The following is an 18,637-nucleotide window of genomic DNA, read 5'->3' as shown; positions in this document are numbered from 1 at the left end:
GCACCTTTGTCTGTGATGCACAAGTGATCATTCAAAAAAAAATTCTTTGAGGCTGACAGCCCAGGATCAGGCTATTGTTGAAAGCCTTCTAAACTACACACATTTTACTTTTATTGGGTCATTAGTGATAGGTTCCCCAATTAAGCCCTCATTGTAGATCAGCAGACACAGGAAGGGTCTTGACCTGTCATAAACACAATTTCTTGTATTTTTAAGACAAACTATAACCATATTAACCCCTGAAGCACCAGATTAATTAAAATACTTCATTTTCCCCGCCATTTTTTTTTTTTTTTACAAACCCCTAGGGGTTTTTGAGGTGTCTCAGAGGAGTTAGTCCCCAAAAATATGTACTGGCAGGTCCCAGGCAGTACAGTGGGGTCCTGAGCCTGTGTGGGGACTGCACACTTAGTAAGGCCCCAAACTGCGTATAGCTGTCACTTACAGCAGGAGATTCCAATGTTGCTACCCACAATGCTTTGCATCCACAGTGGCAAGGCATTGAGGAGCATGACTTTGGAATCTCCTGCAGTAATTGACAGCTATACCACCCATGCTGTCTGCACACACAGAGGTGCATTTTTGGGCCTTATTAAGCATGTGTTCCCCCCGATGTCTGATGAGTAGGCAATAAGATTTATTGATTAGAGGTTTGCTGAACAAATATGTTCTAGCAGGTGGTGCAGTGTAAAAAAGCTTAATGTATCCTTATGGAAATGTTACCACGTTTCGTGCTCCCTATTGCCACTGATCACAGAGGTGCTCTGGGGTGAGCATGGCCCTGATGTCAGACATTCTCCACCAGGTGACAAGGCCGCGATCCTTACATTAATGGTGGGGCACGAAGTCGGGCAGAAAGCAAGGGTGGAACCTAAAATATGAGTGTGGAACTCTACAACTTAAAGCAAATATTTGTTGTTTTTGTAAATGAAGTATTTTTCTTTTTAACCTGGATATTATCTGGTGGGGTGTGTCATTCTGGAGTTTTCTCCACCCTGTCCCGACCAATCCCTCTGAGATGACCCAGCGTGAGGAGGTGGAAGGAAGAGAGGAGCATTGTGCAAGTCCTAATAAACCGTGACCATAAAAGGGAACAGAGAAAATCATAATCTTCCCATGTGTTCAAACTTTATACGTCTGATTTTTTTAATTAATTGCCCGTATTAAACCACTTAAGCATTACGGCCATTTGTTTAGCTTGGTTCTAGGTCATCCTCTCTCCACCAACAGTGAAATGTACCAACACCGTATTAAACTTCTGAGATTACCTTAGAGGCAATCCAAACGGCACTTTAAAAAATGGTTTTAATATACACAGCATTTGATTACCTTTATTGAAAACGAATTACCTTAGCTGCAGATCGATCTGTTCTCCTGTGATCGACCAGCAAAGATCCTGCTTCCCAGGGTTCACTAAATGGCTGCCTTTCAGTTTCAATCAATCCTTCAATCGTTGTAACCCAGCAGCTACAATGTATTCTTATATTACTAAGGTAACATAATCTATTGTTAGTTTACAGCTCAAACTGCCGGGAATATTGGCAACAAATTATCACAAACAGGAAAGTGTTGCAAATACCATGCACTGCTGGGGAGGTGGGATATGGCTGTGCTTATAGTGCCAGCTACGGCTACGGCTGACGTCACCCGTCTCCGTAGCCCTTGCGAAAGTTGTAATTTGAGTTTTGGAGACATCTCTTGCTACAAGGGGAGTGACGTCAGGCAATGGGGAAGGCTGAAACGGAGAGGAGTTGTAATTTCTGTTTGTATGCTGAATTTACTTTACTTTAAATTACAGGATAATTTACTATTTTAAAGTTGTTAATATAGTGTTTCACTTGACAGACACACACACACAATCACACACATCCCTCCTCTCCCTGCACTCACATACACAACAAACATCCCCCCTCTCCCTGTACTCACATACACATCCCCCCTCTCCCTGCATCAGAAGCTATATGATTGGTTTATAGCCTGTCACATGGTGAGACCGTCGCTGTAAAAATCAAATTCTACTGATTACAGAGATTTAGGTCACTCCGTCGCGCCTACTATAAGCGCATGCGACAGATTCAATGCATTTGTTTTGACGCGACGTTGTGTTGCCGGAACTATAAGCGAATTCAAAATGAAATGAGTTGAATTTAAAAAAAAAAAATTCAGTAAGTATCCAATACTACAGAACAAATTTATTAAAAAAATAAAAAGAAACACATGTAGGGTATTGCTTGGATTGCCTCTGGGCTGGGTGAAAACATTTTCCTAAAACATATGCTTTATGTGCATAAATAGTATTTTTTAGAAATGTTTGTGCTTTGACTTTGTGGGAGTATAGTGATAAGATATTAAATTATTTGGTAAAAGGGTAAAAAAAAAATTAGAACAATTTAGCAGATAACAGACAATCAGTCTTGATATGTTCTTTGGAAAGAAAGTATTAAGAATTAGGCCCTTTAAAAGGTGCATTTATTTTGCACAAGTATCCTTTGTTTTGATACCATCCCATGCTTAATGGGGTAATTTACTAAAGGTCGCCAGCGTGCAACACTGAGGCAAAACCAGTGCACCACATTCAGCAAAGATGCTTTCACTTGAATTCCTTTGATCAATACGGTTTTTTGCATTGGTCTTGACCTTCTTTTCAACTGTCCGGCTTTAGTAAGTAACTCCCTAGATGTCCATCTTCTATCCTGTAAAAGAGTAAAGTGCAGGATGTCCTCCATATCCATTAGAACAGACTTTGTAACTCCTCACCTAAAACTGTTAACTTCCAATCCATTTTGCTTGACCTGTTTCGTGCTGCATTAGTCTAACAGTTGGAAACAGGGGGGGGGGGGGAGGAAATCAGGGTAGGTTGTTGCTCATATATTGTCATTAATATGATCATTTAATCAAGTGCTGTTTTTTTAAGACTAGATAAATCGGGGTTTTTTTTTTTTTTTAAGAGGCATATTTGATTAAACAGGAACTGATCAAAGTTACCTGAAAATTGTATTGTGTTCGGTCAGGGGTGCTTAACTCCAGTCCTCAAGCCACCCCAACAGGTCAGGTTTTCAGCATAGCTTCAGCAGAGGTGGCTCATTCAGTCCCTGCTTCAGCACATAGCTGACAGCATAAAAAGTCATTCAATACATCCGTTTTAATCCTGGCATCTATATTTAATTCAAAACATTGATGGGGAGATCAAAAACTAGGGCAGCAGGCCCAGTTTGTGACGGGAGTCTTAGCAATGGCTGCACGAGGCAGATGTGATCTATCACTAGGGGTTATGGTTTTGTTTATTTTAATTTAAAAAAAAATCTGTGTTCATCACTGTTAATAACGGCACAAAATTGTGGCAATTAAATTTGGTGTTTATCGTTTTACTTTTTATTTCTGTTTCTGAACTACCCTTGTGTTGCTTGTGTGTCCTATCTGTGGCTCAGCTGCTACAGAGGGTCTAATTCCGTAGAAAAGTATGCTTCTTTATCCGTTTGTATATGTTTTAACCAGAAGTGCAACATGATCAGTCTGTGTTCTTCAGTTAAAACCTAGAACCGGAATCCCCATATCACAATGAAAAAAATGACATTTTATAACCCAGATACGTTCTCTATTGCACCACAAGAGATTATTAAATCAACCTCGTGTTGCCCACATCAGCTAGTCCATGTTCTGAGCCGATGTGATGGCCAAAATAAAGGATCAGCATTTTCTTTATTTGCCTAAAAAGCCTCCTCAGTTACAGTACATGCAGACAAAAAGCCTCCAAATTAATTGTTCCTTTAACTTACAACATTGTTATTTATTAGTCTATTACAATGTGTAACTGGATTTAGTCATCAAAATGCATTATTATAGGGTCATGTCCCGTTTTCTTCACAAAGGTAAGAAATTCATCTGGTGTTAGACCCATGGTGGCAGAGTTTGTCATTGGATGGAAATAAACCCGTTCATGGCCGCCTTCCAAAAACTTGGCATCCAGTACAAACGTCACCTCTCCTTTGTCACAGAACAAGGCTAGTGGCGTAGCACAGCCCTTGCCCACTTTCAGTTTCTCCAGCATCGCCGCTTCATCTGCAAACCGGAGGTTTCCGCTCCCAAGGTTCAGCTTCTTGGCAAGGTCTTTCAGATTCACTTCTCGGTCGTGGAGGACACTCAGAAGCCAGAAGCCCCCCTTCTTCTTGTCTTTTAAAAAAAGGTTTTTACTGTGCGCTCCTTTCAAGTGCTGGGTGTGAGGCATCATTTCTTCAACTGTGAAAACCTTCAAAACAAGAATGAATTACTCAAAAAAGAAACATTTGTCTTTTAGAAATACATGCAAACCCTTTGGGCTTTGTCACAGGCAAAATGCACACCACCAACGGGGCAATGAAGATCAGCATAAAGAACTATCAGCATAAAGAAAGGGGTGTTTTGGCTCTTTCTGGCTTTGGCACTGTTAGCTTATCAGTCAGGATTCTTACATCAGTTGGAGATGGCGAGGTAAGGAGAGACGCCATCTATGTCCAAACGATTTTTATGGTGCAAATACAAGAATAGAGCAACATGGGCTCACAATTTGATACACCCCATTGCAATATGTGCTACAGACACTCCTAGAATTGCAAACTGGGCTAAAATTGGAGCAAAGTACATTGATGCAAAAAGGTGGAAGACGAAAATTATTTATTTATTTATTTTTACACGTTTTTCTCCAATTTTTCCTTGATAAATCTCCCTCTAATAGCACTAAAATAATCCATGCATTTATTTTTCTCACTGTAGTGCCTAGAGTAGGCCAGTGGTTTACAACCTTTTTTTGTCTGTAAAAGCAGGAAGTAGTCATGTGACCATGTATAATTCTACATTCTTACCTAAACTGGCAATCGTTTGCTGCTCCTGTTATCAAATCTGTCAAAATCCTTAGGCCTCGATCAAACAGGCTACTACACGATGTAAAGAAGCTTATTTTTATTGCACCTGATCCAGCCACCGTCACATCTTTTTTTCTATATGCACCTCCAAGCAGTGCACTGCCTGCACGTCCCCTCCAGGGATACACCCTTCAGTATCTCTCTTGCAGTTGCACGCTAAACACAGGACTTCTGGCAACATTGCCAAGTGTGAGTACACTATTATTTTTCTTCCATGGATGTTATCTAGTCTAGCTCCAGGGGAGTGTTATCATGCTTGGGATTACTAGCCTGGGGGCCCACTGTTCATTTATTTTGGGCAGTGTGGCCAACCTATGTTGTATTTCCCTTACACCTCCCCATTATAGGAGTATTATTTGACTGCATCTGCCAGCAAGTCACTATAGGATTATTGCCTGTATTGGTGAGGAAAGCGATATGAATTATTGGATTTATTACTGGACTAAGTGATACGTGCATTTTCTCTGAGCACAGATACAGAGCTCGTCTCTAACATGGCCTGCTACACGACGTGTGAACATCCCGAGCAGGCAGAATGACGCGATTGGGGGGCGTAACTTTAAAAAAAAGGTGTTTGTGATTGGCTGGAGAAGTACACGTGACGCGGCTGCCGCTTGAAATTCCAACTTCAGTTGAAAGCTTGAGTTGCAGCCGCTGTACTTTGCCGCCGGGGGTCGTTTTCTGTTTGAAAACTCCCACAGAACACAGCGAGAGAGTGGGGAACGTGCGCCAGCACGTCGCATCGCGTTCTGAGCGAGAGCTTATTGTGTGCCTAACATGGCTGCTCTTTCGGGTTTCAATCAATCCTTCAGTCAGTGTAACTCAGCAGCTACAATGTATCCTTGTGACGGTAGGGAGTAACCGGCCTTCATTAGCTGCCTCTAGAAACCGTATGTCAAGTGCTGAAGTGTCAGCTCTTGGGTCTAGTTGCGCGCCCTAATGTATTCTCCTGTATACATGCCGGGTGTAGATCGGATCCCTGTTAGGAAATAGTTGCAGGCCAGGGTCTTTGGGAACGGGAGTGTAAGGGTGGATATTGGGGAGCAACTCGGGTTAAAAAGTGTATTATTAAATGTTGCTGACCGGAGTCGCTGGTAGTACTGTTATGTTACCCGCAAATTGTGTATGATTTGTGGGTACCCGTCTGTAGATGAAGATGGGGAGGGTTATGGAAGTCCCATGTAGAGTATAGCAAAAACCTGACGTGTTTGTGGGCTTTACCTGTTCCCCTTGTCCCAGAAACATGAAACTTCGGGAGTGTAAGTTTTATGTGGGATATCTGGGTCAAACTATATTCCTTTTGTTTGTAGGAGTTCGGGGGACAAAGTTAGCGGAGGTCCAGTAATTCTCCCCAACGTGCAGGTATGATTCATGGGTACATGGGGTGAATTACATCGGGTCTCTCCAGTGTCCCCCAGAATCTTGGTTTTCAAACCCAGGTATCCCAGATCCATTTCCCTCACGGGTATAGGGTTCCCCAAGGTCTATACTTTATTAAAGTATGTTTTATAATGTACTAGCTGAGAGACCCGGCGTTGCCCGGGATGTAAATGCGTAATAGGTAGTATTATTTATAAATGGTGGAACAATAGGTGACTATTTGTTGGAAAGGTTGGATAATAATATTGAAAAGAAAGATGGAATAAAATGTAATACGACGTTGTATAAAAATGGTTTATTGTAACCACACCACAGTACAATGTATATTTTGGTGCCATAAGTGATGTAAAAATGTGAGGCGTGTGTCCTGCTAGGGTGTGAGCGTGTGTGAGGCGGCAGGTGGCGCGTGGGTTGTGAGTGCTGTCTGCGAGTGGGGGTCCTGCTAGGGTGTGAGGCGGCGGGTGGTGCGTGGGTTGTGAGTGCTGTCTGTGAGTGTGGGTCCTGCTAGGGTGTGAGGCGGTGGGTGGCGCGTGGGTTGTGAGTGCTGTCTGTGAGTGGGGGTCCTGCTAGGGTGTGAGTCGGCGGGTGGCGCGTGGGTTGTGAGTGCTGTCTGTGAGTGGGGGTCCTGCTAGGGTGTGAGGCGGCGGGTGGCGTGTGGGTTGTGAGTGCTGTCTGTGAGTGGGGGTCCTGCTAGGGTGTGAGGCGGCGGGTGGCGCGTGGGTTGTGAGTGCTGTCTGTGAGTGGGGGTCCTGCTAGGGTGTGAGGCAGATGGTCAGTGATGTCGGTGTGTAGGGGCGGGAGGCAGCAGGTGTGTGTGGCGGCAGGTATGTGTCGAGTGTGGCGGGTGTCTGTTGAGTGCGTGCAGCGGCTGTGAGGCGGTGGGTGAAAGGCAGAGGCGGCCGGAGTAAGGGCAGGTGAAAGGCAGAGGCGGGGGGTGGGGAGGCGGTAAGGCGGGCAGGAAGGCGAAGGGCGGCGGGAAGGGGAGGAGGGAGTGGTGGAGGGGGGCAAGGGGTGGAGGAGGGGGGCAAGGGGTGGAGGAGGGGGGCAAGGGGTGGAGGAGGGGGGAAGGGTTAGAGGGGGGGAAGGGTTAGAGGGGGGAAGGGTTAGAGGAGGGGGGGAAGGGTTAGAGGAGAGGGGGGAAGGGGTGGAAGTGTGGGAGGGGGTGGGAGGGGAAAGGGGTGGAGGGGAAAAAGGGGTGGAGGGGGAAAAGGGGTGGAGGGGAGGGGGTGGGAGCGGAGGGGGAGAAGGGGGGAGGTGGTGGGAAGGGGGAGAAGGGGGGATGTGGTGGGAAGGGGGAGGAGGGGAAAGGGGAGGAGGGGGAAGGTGGGTGGAAGGGGGAGGGGAGGCGGTGGGAAGGGGGGGGGAGGCGGTGGGAAGGGGGGGGAGGCGGTGGGAAGGGGGGCTGGGAGGCGGTGGGAAGGGGGGGGAGGCGGTGGGAAGGGTGGGGGAGGCGGTGGGAAGGGGGGGAAGGGGGAAAGGCGGTGGGAAGGGGGGAAAGGCGGTGGGAAGGGGGGGGAGGCGGTGGGAAGGGGGGGAGGCGGCGGGAAGGGGGGCTAGGAGGCGGTGGGAAGGGGGGGAAGGGGGAAAGGCGGTGGGAAGGGGGAGGGGAGGCGGTGGGAAGGGGGAGGGGAGGCGGTGGGAAGGGGGAGGGGAGGCGGTGGGAAGGGGGGGAGGCGGTGGGAAGGGGGGGAAGGCGGTGGGAAGGGGGGGGAGGCGGTGGGGGGAGGCGGTGGGAAGGGGGGCTGGGAGGCGGTGGGAAGGGGGGGGAGGCGGTGGGAAGGGTGGGGGAGGCGGTGGGAAGGGGGAAAGGCGGTGGGAAGGGGGGAGGGGAGGCGGTGGGAAGGGGGAGGGGAGGCGGTGGGAAGGGGGGGGAGGCGGTGGGAAGGGGGGGGAGGCGGTGGGAAGGGGGGGGAGGCGGTGGGAAGGGGGGGGGAGGCGGTGGGAAGGGGGGGAAGGCGGTGGGAAGGGGGGGGAGGCGGTGGGGGGAGGCGGTGGGAAGGGGGGCTGGGAGGCGGTGGGAAGGGGGGGGAGGCGGTGGGAAGGGGGGGGTGGTGGGAAGGGGGGAGGGGGGGGGGCGGTGGGAAGGGGGGAGGGGGGGGGCGGTGGGAAGGGGGGAGGGGGGGGGCGGTGGGAAGGGGGGAGGGGGGGGCGGTGGGAAGGGGGGAGGGGAGGCGGTGGGAAGGGGGAGGGGAGGCGGTGGGAAGGGGGAGGGGAGGCGGTGGGAAGGGGGGAGGGGAGGCGGTGGGAAGGGGGGAGGGGAGGCGGTGGGAAGGGGCGGCGGTGGGAAGGGGCGGCGGTGGGAAGGGGGGAGGGGAGGCGGTGGGAAGGGGGAGGGGAGGCGGTGGGAAGGGGGGGAGGCGGTGGGAAGGGGGGGGAGGCGGTGGGAAGGGGGGGGGGCGGTGGGAAGGGGGGGGGGCGGTGGGAAGGGGGGGGGAGGCGGTGGGAAGGGGGTGGGAGGCGGTGGGAAGGGGGGGGGAGGCGGTGGGAAGGGGTGGGGGGAGGCGGTGGGAAGAGGGGCTGGGAGGCGGTGGGAAGAGGGGCTGGGAGGCGGTGGGAAGGGGGGGTGGGAAGGAGGTGGGAAGGGGGGGGAGGCGGTGGGAAGGGGGAGGGGAGGCGTGGGAAGCGGTGGGAAGGGGGGGGGGGAGGCGGTGGGAAGGGGGGGGAGGCGGTGGGAAGGGGGGGGAGGTGGTGGGAAGGGGGGGGAGGCGGTGGGAAGGGGGGGGAGGCGGTGGGAAGGTGGAGGGGAGGCGGTGGGAAGGGGGGGGAGGCGGTGGGAAGGGGGGGGGCGGTGGGAAGGGGGGGGAGGCGGTGGGAAGGGGGGGGAGGCGGTGGGAAGGTGGAGGGGAGGCGGTGGGAAGGGAGGGGAGGCGGTGGGAAGGGGGGGGAGGCGGTGGGAAGGGGGGGAGGCGGTGGGAAGGGGTGGGGGAGGCGAAGGGGGGGCGGAGGGGAGACGAAGGGTGGGGGGGTGGAGGGGAGGTGAAGGGGGGGTGGAAGGGAGGTGAAGGGGGGGGTGGAAGGGAGGTGAAGAGGGGGGGGTGGAGGGGAGGGGGTGGAGGGGAGGTGAAGGGGGGGGTGGAGGGGAGGTGAAGGGGGGGGAGGTGAATGGGGAGGTGAAGAGTGGGGTGGAGTGGAGGTGAAGAGGGGGGGGGGGGGTGGAGGGGAAGAGGGGGGGGGTGGAGGGGAAGAGGGGGGGGGTGGAGGGGAGGTGAAGGGGGGGTGGAGGGGAGGTGAAGGGGGGGAGGTAAATGGGGAGGTGGAGGGGAGGTGAGGGGGGTGGAAGGGAGGAGAAGTGGAGTGAGGAGAGGTGAAAGGGGGTGAGGGGAGGTGAAAGGGGGTGAGGGGAGGTGAACGGGGGTGAGGGGTGGGTGAGGTGAGGTGAACGGGGGTGAGGGGTGGGTGAGGGTAGGTGAAGGCCGCTCCCTCACCCCTCCGGCAGCTCCCACGTGGATCTGAGGCGGGAGGCAGCGTGTTGTGGCCGCTCCCCCGCTGTGTCCCGGGCGCTCGCTCGCTCCCCCGCTGACTGTAGCGGCGCCGGGGGGGGGGGGGGGATATTGGGGAGACACTGACACCGGGGGGGGGGGGGGTGGAGGGGAGGTGAAGGGGGGTATGGAGGGGGGGTGAAGGCGGGTGGAAGGGAGGTGAAGGCCGCTCACTCACCCGTCCGGCAGGTCCCACGTGGATCTGAGGCGGGAGGCAGCCTGTTGTGGCCGCTCCCCCGCTGTGTCCCGGGCACTCGCTCCCCCGCTGTGTCCCGGGCGCCACCATCTTGGGTACTCGGCGCCGCGAGGCAGCCTGCCTGGCCACTGGCTGTTCCCCCGCCGGGGAAGGGGTGAGTTGTAGCGCCGGGGAGGGGGGGGCATGTATATGTGTGGGGGGGAGAGGTGGGAGATATAGGGGGGGGTCTCGCACGGCCGCTGACACTGGGTGGGTGGGGGGGGGGCGCTGAAGGGGTAATAATAGTGTGTGTGTGTGTGTGTGTGTGTGTGTGTGTGATGTGTCCTTTGGCCCGTCACTCCGCCTCAGGCCAATGAGAGGTGTGCGGGGGAGGGCGGGCCAAGGGACCAATGAGATTGCCGCTAGGGACGCAGACATACAGTGCTTTCACAAATATATAGTAGATGTATAAATGTATATGCAGTCAGCCTGGGCATTTACATAGGTGCCAGGATGTCTGCATAGACATTGAAGTTCAAAGGAGGACCAAAGAACAGGGGGCGCACCACTGGGGCCCCTTAGTAACTGCCAGACCAGGTGGGGCCTGCCCAGCGGGTGGTATATGAATTAGCTGGGGGAAGTTGCTGCTTATGGGCGCGTTTCCCATTTGCTAATTCATATTCCCCGCCCAACCGGTTTTACAAGCTGGCTTGGCACGCCCCCTCCTCTGACATCAGCATCGAGAGGAGCCCCCGCTCTGATTGGCCGCTAGTCCCTGTTCCATGTTAGACATGGGACACCGAAGTCTATGTAAGGAACTGCCCCAATCAGAGCTCTCTCTCAGACTTCGACTTACAGGCAACCTTGGAACTGGGTCCATTGACGCGCCGACAGGTTCTCCCAGGTGTTTTGTTCGCAATAACAAAGCACAAGGCATTGAGGTGCCAGGGAAGTCTAACTGAGGACAAGTTCTGAGGAATAATGTTACTTGTTCCAGTGACGTGGAACAGACAGGGTAAGCCTTTGCTGAAGCAGGCACCCTGCACCTAGTTGAGGCTAGTTTTCAGCCCCAGACCCCCCAGTAAGTGTGTATTCTGTCTGTATTTTGTATTTCATTATGTGTGCGCGGTTTTACCTGAATAAACCTCATTTTATTTCACCACCTTGTTTTGCCTAGTGAATGATCCCGGAAAAATATAAATGGGTTAAAAGTCCTGGTCCCCCGTGACAATCCTTACATTAGTAAGGTACTACATCAGTATTATTATGTACATATTACAATATTGTACATATTATGTGCTATATTAGTAAGATACTAAGCCCTAAGTTGTTTACTAAGATAATGTAAGAAATATCACATTGATATCAGAAATCCAGCAAAGTTGAATGGGGTGTAAGATTACAATAATGTAACACTGGGGCCTGAAAGAGTTGTTTACAAATGGACTGTGTCTGTTACCATGAAAAAATAAAGTTACCACATAACACTCAAAAGGCTAAAGTCTGCAAATACAAAGTTTGTTGTGGGTACTATTTTGTTTTCAGCATTGTTGGGGTAGAAGTATATTACATTACTTACACTGACTCGGCAACAATGCAAATCATGTAGCACATACAAACTAGCTGTACCCGGCATAACACACGTCGATCTAGGAGATCTGAACGGTTATTAATTAAACATTACTCTTTGTTTCACCCCTCCCTTCAATGCCTTGCTGTCTCTTCTCCCCTCTTCCCCATCTTAGGCCTCGGTCCCGCTGCGCTCGTTGGCGCGGGCGGCCATGTCGCGAGTTCCCCACCAGCAGGGGAATCCTCGCGAGCCAGTCCCGGTCCCCCCTGGCGGCACAGCTGACTACACGCTGTGGCGCGTCAGCCGCTAGGAGACACAAGAGAATGGTGTTTCCTAGCGTTGACGCGTCACGTGGTGTGGCTGTGAGCCAATGGGGAGGGGAGGCTTCGGGAGGAGGAGAGGCTTCCAGGAGCGGGGAGGAGTGTGGAGTGAAAGCAGGTGCGTGCCTGTCTGTGTGTGTGTCTGAGTGCGTGCGTGCCTGTCTGTGTGTGTGCGTGTGTGTGTGTATGTGTATGTGTGTGCCTGAGTGCCTGCCTCTGTCTGTGTGTGTGTGTGAGTGCGTGAGTGCCTGCATGTGTGTGCGCGCGTGTGTGTGTATGAGTGCGTGAGTGCCTGCCTGCCTGCCTGTGTGTGTGTATGTATGAGTGCTCCAGCCCGAGTCTGTGGAGGGAGGGAGGGGGGGGGGGGGGGGGGGAGAGTAGCGGGTCCCTCCTGCAGTCCGTGGAGGGAGGGGGGGGGAGAGTAGCGGGTCCCTCCTGCAGTCCGTGGAGGGAGAGGGGGGAGAGTAGCGGGTCCCTCCTGCAGTCCGTGGAGGGAGGGGGGGGAGAGTAGCGGGTCCCTCCTGCAGTCCGTGGAGGGAGGGGGGGGGGGGGAGAGTAGCGGGTCCCTCCTGCAGTCCGTGGAGGGAGGGGGGGGGAGAGTAGCGGGTCCCTCCTGCAGTCCGTGGAGGGAGGGGGGGGGAGAGTAGCGGGTCCCTCCTGCAGTCCGTGGAGGGAGGGGGGGAGAGTAGCGGGTCCCTCCGCTCAAGCCACGCCCCCCCTCCCTGTCAAACCGCCCACCTCCCGCTCCGGCTCCCGCTCCCTACAGACCGCATATCGCGGTCTGTGTATCTCAGCGCACCGCCTGTCAGCAGTGCGGGTGCGCTGACTCTGGGAGCGGGGCCTTAGCCTTACTCTCTCCTGCTCCTCTTTGCACTCTGACTTCCCCTCTCTCTGCACTCCCTGCTTTACTGTGTCTGCTTCTCTCTGTGCACACTGCACTGTCTCCTCCTCCTCCTTGCTGTACAGGAAATTATAATAAATACAATAAGTGCAGCCAAGTCAGACAATAGGAAAGGAAATTCCTGCAAAGTCCAGTTCTTGTATTTTTCACCTCCAATTTGAACTCCACAGCCAATGTGCAGTCTCATTGGCTGTCCCTGGGAGAGCGACAGGCTGTTCAGCCCATCACAGAGGGAGTGCACCCCGAGTCGGTGCCCAACAAGATCCACAGCGCTGTAATCTAATAGATGTGGAATAAAAAAAAATAGAATGTTCATCAAAAAAAAGGAAAATAGAGGGTCACATACACCTACTGTATGTGACCCTGAACGGGACCACGGAGACCAACGGAGTCTCCGAGATCTCGCCCTGCCGCCGCGAACACCCGCCTAGTTAAAACACCACATGAACAACCTGACAATAGTCCCGGGTAACTTGACTGAAGAGAGGACTCATAGATGGATAGCCGCTAAGGGCAGGTTCTCCCTGCTAAGGAGGTAAAGCGAAACTAAGAACAGACGTGTCGGTGAACAGCTACAAAAATAAGGATGGGCTGGAGAGCAAAAAAGTCTATAAAAAAAATCTTTATTAGCACATGGAGTAAAAAACTGAGGACCAAGAAAGTCTCTAACGCGTTTCGTGCTGGGTAGCGCTTTATCGTTTAATTCAACGCGCTAATAAACTTTTTTTTTTTTTTTTTTTAGACTTTTTTGCTCCCAGCCCATCCTTATTTTTGTAGCTGTGCACGGCTATTCCTGTTTCTTCAGAGGGATGTGCAGACATCCTTAGGCTATGGCCCCAGTCCTTCCTCCTGCATGCGTGCAGAGACTACAGCCTCGATTGGCGGTCTGTAGGGGAGATCTAGGGAGAGCACGGGGGCGGGGCGCTGCCATGACGTGGCATATCTGCCCTGCCATTGGCTGCACGCGGCCACGTGACTGTGTCATGGCACGCGAAGACAAAATTGTTGTCTTCCCTGCCAGCATACGCGTCACAGCGCTTTGCGCGCCCACACACAGCCACTGGGGCCTGCCCCAGAGGGCTGTGCGGAGCGCGCACTGTAGCGCGCGCCGTCGTGACCACCGGGGACTCAGCCTCAGAAAAATACATATTACGGTTGTGATTATACCAAGAGCTTCAGTGCAGCAGCGCTCTCCTGCGGCTTCATAAGTAGCGACGCTGCAGAGCTACATGTGCACACGCACAAGAGATTTAGCAAGCGACTGCAGGGGAGACACTCAGATGTCACTTCCTTTATCACAACGCCTTCCATTGAAGATTTGTCCATAATAGTGATTAATTATTAATAAAATAATTAATGTAATTAATTACTTTATATTTTTAAATAATTAATTGAGTCCAGTCAATTAGCTATATTCTTCCATGTGTAGGTTCAAGGTATATATGGCTTTTCAATAAAGGAAAACTGTATTTTGTATGAAATCCTGAGGTAAATGTTCTCTAGGATTTTCATTGGTTAGATTTTGAAGGAACATGATTGGTGCACTGAACTTCTGAACTTCACTTTGATTGGACGGCTGCATCATGTGACCTGGCTGTCGCTGCTTGAAAACAAATCTGCCTGTCTCCTGCTTTGCAGTAGCGAGCGGGGACAGTTGAATTTGGTATAAGCAGTTTTCAGGGACGTATAACACTTGTTTTTCCGCCACTTGGTGTCTCTACAGCAGGGGAGCACAAACTTTTTTCCCTGTGTCCCCCCCCCCCCCTTACCTTTGCTCAGAAGGCAACGTGACGTCACATGGCCTCGCGGTGTCATTTCATGCCGCGTTGCCATGGCGATGCGTGTAAGAAGCCCGCGGAGTCAAGGTAAGTGAGGTTTACAGAGGCCTTCGCCGCTTCCCCAGCACTTAATTTAAGTGCCTTCAGGAAGCTCATGGGGCCTCTAAACCCCGGACCCCCCGCAGTTATTCTGGCGCCCCCCAGTTTGCACATGGCTGTTCTACAGGAGGCGGCACGGGCGATTTCTGGTATAATCACGACCTTAGGCCTTGACCCCGCTGCCTACTACAGCGTCCGCAGCACGGACGAGAGCCCTCCCCTCAATGGCGCCGGGCCCGCTGCGAGGGGGGGCCACAGCGCTCGGGCGAGAGTTGCTCTCAATAGAATTGAGAGCAGGACTCGCGACGAGCGATACGGCACGCCAGGGAATCGGCTGCACGCGCCGCCAATCTCGCGGGTGCGCATTGCAGCTCAGTTACCGGGGCCTTAGCCTTATACACACACCTACTGCCCATGCTCGGCCACACACCCCAGGCTCGACACCACCTCTTGATTGGCTGCTGCTGGGTAATGCAGCCAGTGTGGAGGAAACTGTCCAGCTCCCACAGGGGTGCACAAAGTTTTCCCCCTGCACCCCTCTTGCCTGCTCTCCTCTCCTGCTCGCCTGACAAGGAGCGAGACTGGGCCCTGACTATAGGAGGTCTGAGCATTATGGGACAGTACTTGCAATTGGAAACAGAAGCTCCAAGATGCCGGGAAACTAAACAAACTGATCACAATGTAAAGAAAAAAGCTGTGTGTGCTGTGCACGCGCATAGTAAGTGAAACTTCTTTGACTTTTGTCGCAGAAATTGACTTATAACGCGCGTGCTCGGCACACGTGTCAGTCAGTGTATGTGTCAGTCAGTGAGTATGTATGTGCGTGTGTGTCACTCAGTGTGTGTATGTGTGTCAGTCAGTGAGTATGTATGTGCGTGTGTGTCAGTCAGTGTGTGCATGTGTGTCAGTCAGTGTGTGCATGTGTGTCAGTCAGCGTGTGTGCGCGTGTCAGTCAGCGTGTGTGCCAGTCAGTGTGTGTGTGTGTGTGTGCGTGTCAGTCAGTGTGTGTGTGTGCACGTGTGTCAGTCAGTGTGTGTGCGCGTGTGTCAGTCAGTGTGTGTGTGTGCGCGTGTGTCAGTCAGTCAGTGTGTGCGCGTGTGTCAGTCAGTCAGTGTGTGTGCGCATGTGTGTCAGTCAGTGTGTGTGCGCGTGTGTCAGTCAGTGTGTGTGTGCGCGTGTGTGAGTCAGTGTGTGAGTGTGAGTCAGTGTGTGAGTGTGAGTCAGTGTGTGAGTGTGAGTCAGTGTGTGAGTGTGTCAGTCAGTGTGTGTGTGTGTGTGTCAGTCAGTGTCAGTCAGTCAGTCAGTGTGTGTGTGTGTGTCAGTCAGTGTGTGTCTCTCTCTCTGTGTTGTGTGAATGTCTCTCTGTGTTGTGCCCCCCACCCCTCCTCCTCCCCCCCTCCCACTACCCCAGGCGGAGCTGCGGACTCCCAGCCGCCCCCCCCCCGCGACACGTGGTCCCGTTACCCCCCTCCTCCCGCCTCTCACTACCCCAGGCGGAGCTGCGGACTCCCAGCCCCCCCCCCCCCCCCCGGCGACACGTGGTCCAGTTACCCCCCTCCTCCCGACTCCCACTACCCCCCTCCTCCCGACTCCCACTACCCCCCTCCTCCCGACTCCCACTACCCCAGGCTGATCTTCGGACACGGAGCTGCGGACTCCCAGCCCCCCCGGCGACACGTGGTCCTGTTACCCCCCTCCTCCCGTTACCAAAGCAGGAGTGACAGGGCAGGGGGTGGAGCCTCGGCCTCAGCTATCCCACCACGGAGCAGCGTACTCCACGGCGGGCAGCACCACAGAGCCCGTGCCGGATGAGGGGAATTAAATACCCCTTAACACACCTTACGTGACAGCCGCCGCTGCATGTCAGCAGGAAAGCGGAGGTAGGGTGGAGAGAGGCTGCGCGGCATGGCAGCGGCCGTTAGGAGCGGCGGCTAATGCCGCCGCATATGTCACGGTGTGTGGGGGGGTGGGGCTCGGGGGGGGGGGGTGTGGGGCTCGGGGGGGGGGGTGATTAGGAGCCGCGCCGGCGGCGGCATCTGATTTGTGGGTGTGATGTCAGTGTTGGGGTCGGGCTGAGCTAGAACACAGCCCGGCCTCAACTGCCAGCACTGACGTCACATCCGTTTCATTTCTGTCTCCACAATTCTTTTTTGCCCCATCACGAATGAGGTGCCACTAAGGAAGTTTCACTTCAAAAAACTTGATGGTGCTGGAAATAGCAGGGGAAAGGAGTAAGCCGGTTACAGCTCTGGGTATGGTGGGCAGGAGAACAAGCAGATACAGTATATTGCATTAAGACACTAACATGAGAAGGTAGGAGGCTGCCTGCAACAATGGCAGTCAGGAAATAGCACACATAACAGAGCACTGGGAAGCAGCACACCATGCACACTGCACTAGGACTATCTATTTGCAAAAGGATCCGCACTGACAACTGTAAATCAGACGCGCTTCCTGCTTACACCCCGCAGTCCCCGTGATACTAATGTGTGAGCACTAAGCTCGGGACCCACCTCAGGGTGCTCCACACACACGGGCTGGATGCCCAATTCCTGCAGGTAACGCTGCAGATCCTCCCGCAACCCCCCGGTCATGCTGTCACTGCGCTGCTGTCTCCCAGCCTCTGCTGCGGACAAGGGGGACACGAAGGCAGACAGCTTTTTTTTTTTTTTTTTTCCACTCTAAACGAAGCTTTATTAAAATGTTAACAATATTGCACTTTGAAAAACACTTGCAGAGTGCTGGTCTAATTTGTATTACCATAAAGTCCAAATGCAATAACTGACTGTACCTGTCTCAGTCCTGTGCCTTCCAAATAGCACCAGGGTATGAGGAACTGGTCTCTGGCAGGCAGGCAGTTGTATTTATTGGGAATGTGTTAATGAAATATTGAATGTAACCCCTTACAAGCTGAGCAGGCTGGCACTCTTTACAGCAATCATTACCCGTTATGAAGTACGAAGGGGTGGAAACTGGAAAGAAAATGTCACCATTTGTGAAACACCAGTTTAACCCTTTGCCTGCCAGAGAGCCTTAACCCATTTTGCAATGCATCGTTGGCCCCTCCGGCAGAGTTAACATTTAAAAAAAAAAAAAAGCTGTGTGTGCTGTGCACGCGCATAGTAAGTGAAACTTCTTTGACTTTTGTCGCAGAAATTGACTTATAACGCGCGTGCTCGGCACACGTGTCAGTCAGTGTATGTGTCAGTCAGTGAGTATGTATGTGCGTGTGTGTCACTCAGTGTGTGTATGTGTGTCAGTCAGTGAGTATGTATGTGCGTGTGTGTCAGTCAGTGTGTGCATGTGTGTCAGTCAGTGTGTGCATGTGTGTCAGTCAGCGTGTGTGCGCGTGTCAGTCAGCGTGTGTGCCAGTCAGTGTGTGTGTGTGTGTGTGTGCGTGTCAGTCAGTGTGTGTGTGTGCGCGTGTGTCAGTCAGTGTGTGTGTGTGCGCGTGTGTCAGTCAGTGTGTGCGCGTGTGTCAGTCAGTCAGTGTGTGTGCGCGTGTGTCAGTCAGTGTGTGTGTGCGCGTGTGTGAGTCAGTGTGTGAGTGTGTGAGTGTGAGTCAGTGTGTGAGTGTGTCAGTCAGTGTGTGTGTGTGTGTCAGTCAGTGTCAGTCAGTGACAGTCAGTCAGTGTGTGTGTGTGTCAGTCAGTGTGTGTCTCTCTCTCTGTGTTGTGTGAATGTCTCTCTGTGTTGTGCCCCCCACCCCTCCTCCTCCCCCCCTCCCACTACCCCAGGCGGAGCTGCGGACTCCCAGCCGCCCCCCCCCCCCCGCGACACGTGGTCCCGTTACCCCCCTCCTCCCGCCTCTCACTACCCCAGGCGGAGCTGCGGACTCCCAGCCCCCCCCCCCCCCCGGCGACACGTGGTCCAGTTACCCCCCTCCTCCCGACTCCCACTACCCCCCTCCTCCCGACTCCCACTACCCCAGGCTGATCTTCGGACACGGAGCTGCGGACTCCCAGCCCCCCCGGCGACACGTGGTCCCGTTACCAAAGCAGGAGTGACAGGGCAGGGGGTGGAGCCTCGGCCTCAGC

General features: G+C 53.3%; 2 protein-coding genes across 5 annotated transcripts in view; one reads left to right on the top strand and one right to left on the bottom strand.

Annotated features, from left to right (window-relative positions):
• Window positions 1–3,755: 3,755 nt before the first annotated feature.
• On the bottom strand, window positions 3,756–17,265 carry LOC142492835 (prolyl-tRNA synthetase associated domain-containing protein 1-like). The gene is made up of 2 exons (XM_075595975.1): window positions 17,114–17,265; window positions 3,756–4,246 (listed from the first exon to the last, which is right to left on the bottom strand). The coding sequence occupies exons 1-2, from the start codon at window positions 17,192–17,194 to the stop codon at window positions 3,818–3,820; spliced, it is 510 nt and encodes a 169-aa protein (XP_075452090.1). The 5' UTR covers window positions 17,195–17,265; the 3' UTR covers window positions 3,756–3,817.
• The window catches only part of MTIF2 (mitochondrial translational initiation factor 2), a 46,204-nt gene continuing 42,091 nt past the window's right edge, over window positions 14,525–18,637 (top strand). For 2 of the 4 annotated variants that reach the window (XR_012800915.1, XM_075595969.1), the window contains exon 1: window positions 14,525–14,588. Coding sequence is in view for 1 of the 4 variants with exons in the window: in XM_075595969.1 (XP_075452084.1) it covers window positions 14,542–14,588 (47 nt within the window). In the remaining 3 variants the exon portion in view is untranslated. The remainder of the gene's footprint in view (window positions 14,589–18,637) is intronic. The other 2 variants (XM_075595970.1, XM_075595968.1) reach the window with 1 other exon arrangement.

This window comes from Ascaphus truei, chromosome 4, assembly GCF_040206685.1.
Source record: "Ascaphus truei isolate aAscTru1 chromosome 4, aAscTru1.hap1, whole genome shotgun sequence".
Taxonomy (NCBI): Eukaryota; Metazoa; Chordata; class Amphibia; order Anura; family Ascaphidae; genus Ascaphus; species Ascaphus truei.
The sequence above is the reverse complement of the archived record's forward strand: the minus strand, read 5'-3'. Positions and strand labels throughout refer to the sequence as shown.